Genomic DNA, 15,175 nt, shown 5'->3' on the forward strand with positions numbered 1-15,175 from the left:
GATTTTTGTCTAATTTTTTTTTTTTTTTTTTTTTTTTTGTAAAATAAATTGCCTACATTTTGTTCCGTCTAATTATTTCATGGCTATATGTGCAATTTTCTAGGGCCGCTCGTTGTTATGTCCATAGTGTTGTCTTTTTGGGTGGTTGGCTTTTGCAAGGATAGGGTTGGACTACCGGTTGGTGCCTTGGTGGCTAGAATCATGTAAATGAACTAGTTAATCAAAAAGTTTTAATGATTGTTGTTAATCTTGTAAATTATCATCTGAGTTGATTATATGAAGATAGCTTGTTTTAGTTCAAGTAGTCGGATTGAATTCCTTGCTACTTTGTTTTAAGCATGTGAGCCAACTTTGAGATATCGCATTATGCTGATAAATGCAATTAAGCTTCATGGTATGGAATTACCTTTGTTGAAGTATGAGTGGAAATAACAAATTAAAGATTGTGTTTCAAGTTGAAAGATTTTATTGGGAGCTTCATGCTATAAGCAAATAACCCCTTTGGAACTTTATTAAATATCGTGCATTGGTTTCATAAGCTTAGTTTGCAACTTAAGGTTTGTTATATAGCCTTTATCTGAGTCTCTCTTTTGTGATCAGATCCACTAATTGTGGTTTTGCACTTTGCTTTGAGATTTTTTTTTTATACTAAAGGACACCGGAAAGTCTGCAAGGTAACCTTGCTTTAAGCATCAATTATTTCTTGTCTTTGTCGAACTAGTGTGATGATTGCGAGCAAGGCTCCGTGGATGCGGTTGTGAAAAGATCAAATCTATGACCAGCTGAAATTTATTTTTAATATAGCTAACATTGTATCTTAATAACTTCACATACAGTTATTAACATTTTTTTATGGTTATTATCAGGTCCTCTTTCATATGGATGGGTGGAAACATGGCGGATTTAGTCTGGTTGGTGACGACAAGGTCCGCTCCCAACCGGCTAAATCTTCTTTTGGCTCTGCGCCATCCGTATTTTTATAATGGTTGTTAATATTTTCTCGTACTTCGGTTATATATATACATTGCGCAGAGATTCTTGCTCTGTTTTTCACATCAAAAAAAAAAAAAAATCCACATACAGTTATATGTCTCGACCATCACCGAAATTTTATAGTTGTGATGTAGTGACGAATATTTTTAACATGGTATCGGAGCAAACCAGTTGCCCACGAATCTAAAGTGGCTTTAAGAAAAAAAATACTGTTGTGAGCCTCTATATTTCAACCAGTTGAGACATATTAGGGTATAGAACTATAATCCCTCAAGAGCTTTGTGATGCAGTCCAGCCATGAATATTTAATACATTGCGCAGAAGTGAACTTTATCACCTATGCCCCCCAGTATTTGAGCTCCACATATATAAAAAAAAGGGTTTAGAAAAAACGAGAAGCATTATCAATATCCAAAACAAAAAGATGAGTACTGTCAGTCTGTCAGCATCACCAGCTTGAATATACTGATGCAAGCCACTAGATAATTAGCTATAAAGCTTCTAATCATCAGGATTATTTAATTTTTATTCCAGCGCCTTCAAGATGTTACTAATTATATGAAAAAAAAAAAAGTTGGATATCCAGTTGCCTTATCAATAAAGTGAAAGCAAAGTGGGAATCCTAAAGAGGTTAGCTTTTTGATGACTAGGCTCCCCTTGAATATAATGCACATAATATACTCTTGGGATTTCTTGTCCAAACCACCTCTACGAACGCTGTTCCTTTTCGTTAAAATAGCTCAAATAAAATACTGCCACATCAAAAGTTGGAGGGGGCCCCCTCTTGAATGGATTTTTCATTAGGGCAGCTTTCTCATCAACACATTTCTCAAGTGGTCTTTTCAAAGGATTACGTAGCAACCACTTCACACATCAAATTTCGTTTATGAAAACTTTAGAAAAGATTGCAATCCACATAAAATAGGGTAAATTGTACATGACCCGGCCCGCCACATATATATCTTAAGTTGCACTGAACCCTCAACCTGTACCTGTTTACTAGCACTTAGCACTCTAAAAATGTCATATTTAGATAGGTAATCACAAGTAACAACCCTCTTTCTAATGAGTTGAGGAGAGCTAACTGTTAATAAATGAGTTGAGGGGCCTTTAGTGTAAGTGAAGGTATAGAAGAGCGGATTATGTGCAAGAGTGCTGCTACGGGGACCCAAAATATGGGACCAATGAAGGGGACAGGTGAGGTGTCTCCTCCCTATTGCATAATGAGTTGGTCATGCCAATTCATTATGCAATAGAGAGGGGACACCTCACCTGTCCCCTCCATTGGTCCCATATTTTGGGTCATTAAGTCATTTTTCTATGTGCAATTACCTTAGAAAACATTGCGAAGAGAAAGGAAGATGTGGCGCATTAAGTGGTTCAACCTTTGACTTTTGTGAACAGGGACAAAGGAGACTTCAATGTTCAAATTGTGAGATGGAAGATTCTCAAGATCGGTTTGATGGAGGGTTTGAGGAGGGAAAGGCGAGGTGACGGAGGTGCAATGAGATGAATGGTGGACATTTCTCTACTCTTGAATCCTCCCAATTTGGATGAATGCATGTATTTTTAGTTTATTTTCTCTCTGCTCTTGAATCCTCCCAATTTGGAGGGATTCTTTCCTTTCTAACTTTTTAGTTCATTTTATGGTGTCCCCACCTTCTCCTCCCCTTCCCTCACTCTAAAAACCTCCTATCAAATTTAATTTTTATCCCTCCCGCCCCCTCCCCTCCCCTTCCCTCATATCAAACCAAGCATCAAAACTGTTATCTCACGCGCTCCTAAAAGAATGACTCTTATTTATAGATATATAAAATCTCTAAATCGTAAAAACTCTAAAATTCCTAATCATTCCTTTTGCATTTTCTCTCTCTGAATAAATAAACCCAAACCAAATCACAAGGCTAGTTCTTACTCTAAATGTATTCTGAACAGATTGGTCTTAATACTTGAGTTTAATCTTTTCACATTAAAGTGGAAAAATTAAAGAGAGAAGTTGTCCTACCGCTTCAATCAGTTGAGTCCACATCAATGCGAGGTCAAATTAAGTGCACGAGCTTATTTGGATTGGGGTTTATAGGAGGTAAGGGAACAGGGTCCGGTTAGGGTTAAAGGTCCCATCATTAGGACTATAATCAAATTTTCAGTGGAAACAGAGCCATGCACCTTAGGGCTTATTTGGATTGGGGTTTATAGGAGGTAAGGGAAGGTATGCGAGACATTAATTATGTTTTAGGAATTCGTTCGAGGTAGATAATGAAAGTGAAGTTTAACGTAACCTATGGGAGCGGAAGTGAACTCCTAAAGAAAATAATATTAAGATGAGATCTATATGTGTGAAATAACGTAAGATTATTCGTGTAAATTTACGTATATTTTCTTACCTTCCATTCACTTTATTAAACTTCTCAAATGGGACGAAACAAGTTCCCCTTTGTTTCCCTACTAAATTCCCAAACAATTGTTATATGTTACATTAACTTTTCTTAACTTATCCTGTATTCACTAATTTTTTTTTTAACTATTGGCAACCCTTGAAGATATCAAATCAAACAGGATGTCGACCACGTTACCCATGTGTTAAGTTCACCTAACATTTATATGGTCTAAGCTAATATTGTTTTGAAGACCAGGCAAGTCCTTAGGACGACTTCCTTGAGTAGTCTTTGTATGCCCTACTGATCTCCTTCAATAATTGTTGCGGAGACTTGGATTGCTCTTGGGGTGGACTCTGAGTACTGCATCATCCTGTAGACCTATCTTGAATAATAACTTCTTAATTTTTTGGTGTTTCTTTTTGGAGCTATGCTACAGAGACCCAAAATATGAGACCAACATGAGGGACAAATAATTAATGATGACCAGCTCGTTATGCAATAGGAGGGGGACACCTCACTTGTCCCCCATGTTGGTCCAATATTTTGAGTCATTGGGAAATTTTTCTTCTTTTTGTTGTGTAACCTCTATAATTAAATGACATGCATGAAAATATTTTTGGTCCTGTTGATAATAGTGTATTGTAGTGGGTTTTAGTCCCACATTGCTTGGGAGAACAAACCTCACACTCCTCTACTTGTATAAATATATGTGCACACTCAATATTCAATTCAAGGGAAATTTACCCAAGATTCTCTCTCTCTCTCTCTCTTACTTTAACATGGTATCAGAGCTAGGGCTATTTCCCTTTCAATAAAATTTTTAACGCTTTTGCGTTCTTTTGCCAAATCTTGGCCTTATTGCTTTGCAGCCGTTTAATGTTTTATTTTTTTTATTTTTATTTTTAATTATTTGGCGTTCATCTGCCAGATATTTTGGCCTTGTCGTTTTGCGGCCTCTTAACGCGTTTCGCGTTCTCGTTTAACCTTCGGGTTCTATTTTAAACCTTCGGGTTTCATTCTAACCTTCGGGTTCTATTTTAAACCTTCGGGTTTCATTCTAACCTTCGGGTTCTATTTTAAACCTTCGGGTTTCATTCTAACCTTCGGGTTCTATTTTAACGGCATTGTCGTTTCAAGACCGTCTCTCGGTCTCAAATTAACGGCATCGTCGTTTCAAGCCGTCTCTCGGCCTCAAACGAACGACATTAGTAACAGCATCTCGACATCTTAACGTCTCAAGATTGCTGTTATGGCTCCTTCAGAGAAGATTCCCAAACCACCTTTGCCCCTCAATGATCAAAGTGACTGGGCAGGGTGGTCCACCATTGTCACCAATGCCTTGCGTGGCGCTGGTTTGCTTGATCATCTCACCAGTACGGGACCAGTTCCACCGTCCATCAGCACTGTTGCTTCATCCAGTACTATTGCCTCTGGCAGTGGTGATGTCGATCTTCAGACTGCTCGTGCTCTCTATGTCAAGGAGAGTTCAGAGTGGCAATTGCAGGAATTTCGTGTTATGGATTATCTCACTCGCTGTGTTGGCTCTGGTCTCACTGTCGAGATTGGCTCGCTTCCCTCTGCTCAGGCCATGTGGACTCGTCTCACTGAGCGTTTCACTGAGTGCTCGGGTGCACGGGAGGCATATCTTCTGCAACGCATTTCTCTACAACGCAAAGGTAGTTCATCTCTGCAGTCCCATTTTGGACAAATGCAAGCTTTTTGGACAGAGTTACGCTCCATGCTTCCTGGACGTAATTCCACATATGAAGACTGGCTAGCCTGGTACGAACGGCATGAGGTGCATCAATTGTTTCAGTCCCTTCCTGAATATTCAACTATGGCTGATCAACTACTTCACCAGCCTCAATTTCCGACTTTGGCCTCAGTTATGGGAGCTCTCACTGCTTATGAGACCCGGCAGCAGACAGCACGACTCAATTTGTCAACAGACACTCCTACCTCTTCACTCGAGACTGTTTTGTCTGTACCTGTCACTGCTCCTGTTATGAATTATACTTCTCCACAGGCTCCCTCTCCACAGGCTCGATCTAAGCTCTCTTGCAAATATTGTAAGAAGGAAGGACACCGCATTGAGACATGCTTCAAGCTTCATCCTGAGTTACGTTCCTCAGGTACTGGACGTGGTCGGCGACCCCCTCAGTCTCAACCCTCTCGTACACCAGGATTGTTGGCCAATGCTATACCTTCTACTACTTCAGACTCTACTATTCAAGCTATTGAAAGTCTTCGCCGTCAACTTGATGCTTTTCAACATATCACCTCTACATCCGCCGCACAACTCTCTGGTATGCATTTTGCTGGTTCTTCAGCTAATCCTTCAGTCTCTGGTATGAATGATCTCTGGATTTTTGACTCTGGTTGTTCCTTTCATATGACTTGTAATGCCTCACTTTTATCCTCTGTCTTTACTTCATCCTCTCTTCCTCCTATCTACACAGCTGCTGGACAACCATTGTCCATTACTCAGTATGGCTCTATTACCCCACAAAATGATCCATCTGGTCGTCTAACACTTGGTCCCGTCTATGTGGCTCCACAATTGTGCTTGAATTTAATTTCTATTAGCTCTTTATGCATGGCGGGCCTGTTTGTCTCATTTTCTTCTGATACTTGTATTGTGCAGGATCCACAGACGGGCAAGACGGTTGGGGCGGGTCGTAGGAGGCACAAACTGTATTTTCTGGAATATCTTCACCTTCCAGAGTCCATACGTCCACGTTCTCTTGTTGCTTCTCTTTGTTCGTCAAAACCCTCTACCTCGCTTCCTGCCAATTTATGGCATAGACGACTTGGTCATGTGTGTAATAAAAGGCTGGAGAGTCTTATTCAGTCTGGAGTACTTGGTCCTGTATCATCTAGTTCTAGTATTGAGTCATGTGCTGGTTGCAAATTGGCTAAATTCACTGCTTTACCATTTAAAATGAGTACATCTGTATCCACTTCCTTATTTGATTTAGTACATTCTGATATTTGGGGGCCAGCTCCTTTGCCTTCTTCATCTGGCTACTTATATTATGTTAGTTTTATCGACGATTTCTCTCGTTTTACATGGGTTTACCTACTTAAGAATCGCTCTGACGTACTTACTGCTTATCAAGCCTTCACTGCTATGATTTTCACTCAATGGCAATCTCGTATTAAAGTTTTTCGTTCTGATTGTGCCAAAGAGTACCTATCCTCTGCCATGCGCTCTATCATGTCCTCTCATGGGACTATCTTTCAACAGTCATGTCCCTACACTCATGAGCAAAATGGTGTTGCTGAACGCAAACATCGTCATATCCTCGATACTGCCCGATCAATGCTCATTTCTTACTCTGTTCCTCGTCGTTTCTGGGCTGAGGCTATTCTCACCGCGACTCATGCCATTAATATCACTCCATCTAGCTCTCTTTCCGGTGCTACTCCTTATAGTCGTGTTTATACTCATCCTCCCCGTTATGATCTAGTTCGCGTTTTTGGTTGTCGATGTTTTGTTTTTCTGCCATCTCACGAACGTGATAAATTGTCTCCCAGAGCAGTTTCTTGTGTTTATTTAGGAATTAGTTCAGAACATCGAGGTTATCGTTGTTATGATCCCGCAACTCGTCGAGTTCATATATCTCGTCATGTTCAGTTCGAAGAGGATTCTCCATATTATTCTACTTCTGATGACTTTAATTTCCTCCACTCTACCGATCATGCTTCCCCGTCCACTGCATCACCCACTTCTTCACCTCAATTTTCCTTTCGAGATCTCCCTGACATCTCTCCCTCTCCTTCTGTTGACTCTTCCTCACCTGAGTCTTCTCTTACACCATCTAATCCATATCCTGTGGACACAACTCTCACTCCAGAAAATACTGTTGATCTTCATGCACCTGCGCCAGCATCTCCCCCGCCTGAGGTTCCTCTTGCTCTTCGTCGAGGCAAACGCCCACATGTCATGCCTGCCCGGTATGCTTCTGTTACTTCTTATTCACCTATCTTTCATAACTTTCTTGCTGCCATTCATACTATTGTTGAGCCAAAGTCCTTCCAAGAGGCAGTTCAAATTCCAGAGTGGCGACAAGCTATGGCTGAGGAATTTCAAGCATTTCAGCAAACTCATACCTGGGATATTGTTCCCTGTCCTCCTGGGATCTCTCTTGTTGGCAGTAAATGGGTTTATAAGGTCAAGTTTCGTCCTGATGGCACCATTGAACGTCGAAAAGCTCGTTTAGTGGCTAGAGGTTTTACTCAGCAACAAGGTATTGATTATGAGGAGACCTTTGCTCCTGTTGCTCAGATGCCCACTGTGCGTACTCTCCTTGCGGTCGCTGCTGCTCATCGTTGGCCCTTATACCAGATGGATGTCAAAAATGCTTTTCTTCATGGCTCTTTATCAGAGACCGTATATATGCAACCGCCTCCAGGGTCAAATATTCCTCCGGGACATGTATGTCTCCTTCGTCGTGCTGTTTATGGTCTCAAACAGGCACCCCGCGCTTGGTTTGAGTGTTTTCGCGATGTTGTGCTCAAAGCGGGCTTTATAGAAAGTCATCAAGATGCTTCTCTGTTTGTTCGCACTACATCGCGTGGCAGGGTTTTATTACTCATCTATGTAGATGATATGATCATTACAGGTGATGATATGACAGGTATACAATACGCAAAATCTCAGTTGCAACAACAGTTCCACATGAAGGATCTTGGATCTCTTCGGTATTTCCTTGGTCTAGAAATTTCTCAAGGCCCGCGGGGTGTATTACTGTCTCAACAGAAGTATCTCTCAGATATTCTAAATCAAGCTGAGTTAACTGATAATACAACTGTCGATACTCCACTCCAGCAGAATGTCAAACTTTGCTCTACTGACGGTGAGCCTCTATCTGATCCTACCCGATATCGACATCTTGTTGGTCAGTTGGTCTATTTGTGCATCTCTCGACCAGATATCTCTCATGCTGTTGGTATTGTCAGTCAATTTGTTAGTGCCCCACGTTCTGTACACTATGCTGTCTTATTACGGATTCTTCGGTACCTCCGGGGTACTAGCACTCGCTCACTTTTGTTTCCTGCTACATCTAAGTTAGAGCTTTGTGCATATTCTGATGCTGATTGGGCTGGTGATCCAACTACCAGAAAGTCTACCACAGGTTATTGTATATTTCTTGGTGATTCCCTTATTTCCTGGCGAAGTAAGAAACAAGATGTTATTGCTCTTTCCAGTACTGAGGCAGAGTATCGTGCAATGTCCACAACAGCTAAAGAGATTATTCATCTTCGTCGCCTTCTCAGTGATTTCGGTATTTCTGTTACGACTCCTACTCCTCTCTACTGTGATAATAAGAGTGCCATCCAGATTGCTAATAATCCAGTATTTCATGAAAGGACCAAACATATTGAGATCGACGCTCATTTTGTACGTCACCAAGTTATCAAGGACAAGACAATTCTACTTCCTCATGTTTCATCCGCTGACGAGCTTGCAGATTTCTTCACAAAGGCCTTACCTGTTCATCGGTTCCAGTTTCTTGTACGCAAACTCACTTTGTTTGATCCAACATGAGTTTGAAGGGGGCTGTTGATAATAGTGTATTGTAGTGGGTTTTAGTCCCACATTGCTTGGGAGAACAAACCTCACACTCCTCTACTTGTATAAATATATGTGCACACTCAATATTCAATTCAAGGGAAATTTACCCAAGATTCTCTCTCTCTCTCTCTTACTTTAACAGGTCCGTACATTCATACATATCATAGGGAATAAGCCAATGCCTGACTGCTTGACAGAATACTGAGGCTCTATTAATTAGAGAGTATAGAATTAATGCTTATCATTAATTTCGGGGTTCTGATTTGAAGGAAAAGTGAGTTTAAATGATATCAGATCAAAAAATTCAAATTTCATCAGAAGTGTATTTAACAGTGGATTTTAAAAAACACGCATACGCACAAATAATAAAGAATAGCAGTAGCAAACCCCGCAGTATTTTGATCGCGAGCAATTTAACTACGTTGTACCAGTGACTCACTACAATGCATGTCCACAGATAGATGCTACTACATTATAAGGAGTGAAGTTGCCGGAGTAGGCAATCTAAAATTATATTATATTGAAGAATTTTTTAAAAAAGATCTTTTGAAAATTTTATTGGTAAATTTGACCTATTTTCAATATAATTAGTAAAATTGACCTCTGTTTTGCTAACAGGACAAAAAGCGGTCGACTTTAAAATACACGAGACTACTGGTCCAATGTATTTAGTGGTGCCTAATTACACTCTAATGAAATTTAATTAGTTTCACGTATTTTTTGAAATTTAATTAGCATGTGTTTAACCAACATTAACTACATAGGATTACTAGTCCCGTATATTTTAAAAACTATATTTTGCAAAATCAATCAAAGAGGTTGATTTTACTAATTAGATCCAAAAACGAACTAATAAAGTTTCAAAAACGATATTTTTTTAAAAAATTCCTATTATATTCCATAATTATAGACTATTTTAAGTTATAATATTAGAAAATTGACAATCACCTCTCAAGGTGACATATGAAACACTGTTGTACAAGTTGTAGCAGCTTCGACGCATGAAATGAAGCCTCCTTTGGAAAATTAGCTCGATGATGCTTCCTCGCTAGACATCCTTCACAACGTTGCTCGAGATGATCAATTATCGATAACCCTTTCACCATGCTTCTATTGACCAATGTCTTCAAACTGCCACAACTAAGATGCCCAAATCTCGAGTGTCATAGCCAAGCAAGATCGTTAGTACAAGCCTTCAAACATTTCATATCTCGACCTTGAAGGTTTAGCATGAACATTTGATTATTCGATATCTGTACTTTTGCAATAAATCTACCTTTTTGATCTCGAAGAAAAAGACTACGATCTTTTGTATGAAAATTATAGCTCTTTTCTAAGAGTTATTCCTAACTCAGTATATTGTTTTTCATATTAGGCATATAATAAATATCAATGATAAACCTTTCTCCTCCATTTTTGAGGTGAATAAGAATTTTACATTGGTCTTTTAGTAAAATCTTTGAGAAATCTCCAAAAGTGACCTTGTCATTAACAGATTCGTCCATGTCGACGAACATACTTCTCTTGCCACACATATGGTTGCTGGAACTAGTATCGTGATACCAAACATCCTCCCTGTCACCATCTCCTTAGAATGCTAATAGAAGATTGTTATCATCATCTCCTTTCTCGAAAAAATTCACCTTCTCTTCAACTTGATTGTAATAACAGTTAGAAGAGTAATGGCCGCCATACTTCTTGCATTTAAAATATTGAACTTGTGTTTTCCATCGGTCTCCATTAGATCTACCATATCCATGGCCTCTAAAAGATCTTTGATTTAATCTCTTTCTTCAAAGTTGTTGTGACTTGCTCTGCCATAGAAACCACGTCCTCGGCCTCGAAATCTTCCACGACCACGACTGCCGATACTTCCTTCTTTTGAATCTTTTCGGTCATCCTTCAAAGAAAGCTTAGTTTGAAGAGCCTTCTCCACCAGCTCATTTCTCTTCCTAAATCTTTTCTCGTGAGCATTTAAGGAACCCGAGATTTATCAATTGTCATCTTCTCCAAGTCTTTTGACTCTTTGATGCTACAAACAATATAGTCAAATTTCTGAGAAAGTGATCGGAGAATTTTCTCCACTACACAAATATCTTTAATCTTCCCACCACTTCTCTGAAGTTGATTCACTAAGGCTAAGAGTCGAGTGAAATAGTCGGAAACTAGTTCACTTTCCTCCATCTCTAAATCTTCGAACTCCTTTCGAATTGTTTGAAGTCGCACCTTCTTCACCTTTTCAACTCCCTTATAGGAGTTTTGAAGTATCTCTCAAGCTTATTTTTAGGTCGCCGCATCTGAGATCTTCTCGAATGCCGATTCATCAACTCCTTGGCAAATAAAATAGAGGACTCTACTATCTTTCTTACTGGACTCTCTAAGCGAGTCTCTCTGGGCTGCTGATAGCGCATGTTCATCTTCAGACTTTTTAAAGCCTTTCACCACAACATTCTAACAATCTATTGATCCTGATAGAGCTTCATTTGAATGCACCAGTTATCATAATTTTCTTTGGTGAGTTTAGGAGCAACAAATGAGATCATTCTGTTAGAACTCATCTTAGCTCTGATACCAATTTGATAACAATATTTTTTTCAGAATAAACAATTTGGAAGAGGATAAAATTATTCTGTTAAATTTTTTTCTTTTTTCTTTTCTTGACTACTTTCAACTTACAAACCACACATATATAAACTACTACAATGACTCATAGATATCCTAACAAAAACTCTTGAATTTAATTAATTCCCAAGGTAATTCAATCAAGTTTATTTTCAACATTAATTTGGCAACAAAAACATACTCACATATGAATTAATTTGATTAATTGCAACATATTTGCCCTGTGCATAAATTTCTTGAGCGAGTTTTGATATGGCCTGACAAAATCATAGTATCCATCATGTTAACAATCAGTTTGCAGATCATGTTACCAAACAAAGAAGACAATAATAAGTGAATAAAATTTTATAAAATAAACGAAGTGCGTTAGCTTACCCCCTTGGTCTCGGCATAAACAATTTCATACTTTAGGCCCATATGGACCAGCCCGTGACTGTTTCGATAACGGGTTCAACACATGCGGGTTTGGTTGGAGTCTAATCCATACCCGACTCCAGAAGCTTCTTTCTTCTTCTTGTCTTCCTCAAACTCCCATCTCCTTCTCTCTGGAATCATCACCATCGCTCCCCTTCTTTATCTGTAGAAACCCTCAAAAATTTGCAACCCAAAACCAAAATCATGGCCGATTCCTTCTTCATGGATCCCTTCAAGCGCCTCTTCTTCACTCAATGGGCCGGGCCCACATCCTCAGCTCCCATGGACTGGATGGAGACCCCATCCTCCCACATCATTCGCATCAATGTCCCAGGTAAGAAATTTATTTATGGGCTACGTTGGATAACTAATCACTGTATTTATCATTTACTTAGATGCTTTTTTATATCTGTATTCTAATTGCTTGGATGACATGTCGTATAATTAAATACTGATTAGTCAAGTGATGAAATTTTATGTCATATCGGACAGCGTGGGTAATTATATCGCACTTGATGTTTTGTTTTTGAATTTGTGATATATAGAATAACTTGTATTTTAAAAAAATGACGAAAAACTATTTAGAGCATCTCCAAGGATCCCTATAATCTCGCCTAATCTAGGGTGGCTTTTAAGGCAGGGGATGATTCTTCTCCAATGGTTCCCTCGTTCTATTCTTTAATTATTTATATTTTGGTGGGGTTAGTCACCTAGAATTTAAAATTAAAACTGAGATAATATATGTGATAAATTTTTAAGGTGTTAGTCACATAGAACTAAAAGTAGAACAAAATTTTACAGTGTTAGTCAAGTAGAACTCTAACAAAACTAGAATTGAGATAATTGTACAAAATTATCTTTTTTTTTTAATTTTTCTATACAAAAATAAGAGTTCTAGTCTCTCAAATTATTCCAAGTTTTAGCTTGGAACTAGATGGTAAAAAATTAGAACTCATATTTATTTTGTTATTTTTTATTTTTTATATTCTTTTTTTTTCTTTGTTTCTTTCCTTTTTGCTTCTTTCCTTTTATGATTATCACCATCATTAGGCCATCATTATAATAATAATTGTTAATATCTTATAGTCTAACCAAAAGTTATTTAATAGTAAAGAATGTTATTGTAAACAATTATCAATCAATAATAGTAAGTTTAAAATACAATACTATTTATATCTTCAAAATGCATAAATATATATTTCATAATTATAAAAAAAATATCCCAAGTTATTTTATCAAAATATCCCGCTTCACAAAATTATTCCTATTTATCCTACTAAAATATCACATTAGCGAAAAATTATTTTACTTTAACAATTATCCCATTTTTCATGAAAATGTCCCAATTGACTAAAACCCCCTTAGTGTTTTAGTTTTATAGATTATGATTTAATTAAATATGTGATTTATTTATAAACAAATAAATAATTTAATATTAATAACTAAAAATAATTAAATTAATTAATTTAAATTAAGAAATTACCTGATTTAATCATTAGATTAATTAATCAAATTAAAAATTTAACAAATAATTAATTTATATAAATCATGTTAAAAGTTAAATATTATTTTAAATTTAAATCTATATTATTTTAATATTAATTATTTTATTTTGAATTAACTATACATTAACTAAATTTGATTAACTATACATTAACTCTATTAAAAATATTAATATAAAATTATAAGGAGAATGTTAAGGGACTTTAATCTTCCCCTTAATTTGGGAAAAGAGTTAAAGGGTTTGGGGGTGAAGGGGCGTTTTTTCCGACTCGTTGGAGCAACTTCCCCTCCGAAGTCCCTTAATTAAGCTAGGGGCCGGATTTTTCCGGCCCCTTGGAGATGCTCTTATTCTATTAGTATTTAGTTACATGACCGGTCATTCAAGTAATTAAAAGATATGCATGATCGTCATATTTTAAGTCTCAAATGCAAAACCGAGAACCCATTAACTTCTCTCCAATTTCATTTCCAGGGTTGAGTAAGGATGAGATAAAAATCCAATTGGAAGAAGGAAACGTGCTGCATATAAAGGGAGAGGTTAAGGAGGAGGAGAAGAGGAAGGAGAAGGAGAAGGAGATGGTGTGGCACGTGATGGAGAGAGGGAAGGAGGAGGGGTTTGATAGGAGGTTGGGCTTGCCTGATAACGTGCGGGCTGAGCAGATTAAGGCCCGTGTTGAAAATGGAGTGCTTACTGTTGTGGTGCCCAAAGAGCCTGTTGGGCCTAAACTCACGCCCAGAAGCATCCCGGTGTCAAGCAAGCTTTAAAACTTTATGTAATCAAATAATAAAGTTTCTAAGTGTGTTCGCATGTACTTCTATTGTATGGTAAAAATGAATAAAGTGGTTTTGGTTGTAGATGGCCTCTTTTGTGTGTTTAAGTTCATTCAAGTACTTTATGCGGTTGTTAACGACTCTTGCCGCTCTAAAAACTGAAATTGTGCGAGAATCGAAAGGGGTTAGTGAAGTAAAACTCAACGCTGAAGCTAGGGTAGTTTATAGGAATAAGATTCTAAGGTGTTAGTCAGGTAGAATTAAAATTAAAATAAAAATTTATATTGTTAAATTAACTAGAACTATAATAGAATTAGTATTGAGATAGATAAGAAAAATATTCCACTATTTTTAAATTTTTTTTTATAGAAATGAGGGTTTTATTCTTTGAAATTATTTCAAGTCTTAGCTTGAAATTAGGTGGTAAAAAGCTAAATTTTTCTTATTTCTTATTTTTTATATTTCATTCCCCCTACCCCCAATTTTCTTTCTTCAAATTGTTATCGCCATTATTAGACAATACCATCACTCATTTTACTCTCTTTATATGACAAATTATTTCTTTATTGAATATTATAATTATATTATTAAAATTTAAAAGTAAGGGAATTTTAGATTCATAACTTATTAAAAAATAAACGAGACTGTGGGCGAGGGAAAGCGATTTCGGAGAATTAAAAAAGAGGAAAATATAGAAAGCTTTGTTTTTTAAGACTTGTATTTTAGTAATAATTTTAAAAAATAAAAAAATTAGCAAGACATATTATAATAAACTCCAACAATATCTTATTGTCTAACCAATAATTATTTAATAGTACTTAACGTTCTAGCAGACAATTATTGATCAATAATAGCAAATTAAAAAATATATAACTAGTATTTATATTGTCAAAATGAGTGAAATGTGTACCTCGTT

General features: G+C 37.3%; 1 protein-coding gene across 1 annotated transcript; it reads left to right on the forward strand.

Moving 5' to 3' along the window:
* On the forward strand, positions 12,011 to 14,343 carry LOC109844850 (16.0 kDa heat shock protein, peroxisomal). Its single transcript, XM_020414006.1, has 2 exons — positions 12,011 to 12,319; positions 13,961 to 14,343. Exons 1-2 carry the CDS (start codon positions 12,190 to 12,192, stop codon positions 14,251 to 14,253), a joined length of 423 nt encoding a protein of 140 aa, XP_020269595.1. The 5' UTR covers positions 12,011 to 12,189; the 3' UTR covers positions 14,254 to 14,343.

This window comes from Asparagus officinalis, chromosome 6, assembly GCF_001876935.1.
Source record: "Asparagus officinalis chromosome 6, Aspof.V1, whole genome shotgun sequence".
Taxonomy (NCBI): domain Eukaryota; kingdom Viridiplantae; phylum Streptophyta; class Magnoliopsida; order Asparagales; family Asparagaceae; genus Asparagus; species Asparagus officinalis.

Bases quoted from the DNA above. Each gene is read 5' to 3' on its own strand.
- LOC109844850 (XM_020414006.1), top strand. From the start codon at position 12,190: ATGGCCGATTCCTTCTTCATGGATCCCTTCAAGCGCCTCTTCTTCACT. The intron at 12,320-13,960 runs GTAAGAAATTTA...TTTCATTTCCAG, and splicing joins CATTCGCATCAATGTCCCAG to GGTTGAGTAAGGATGAGATA.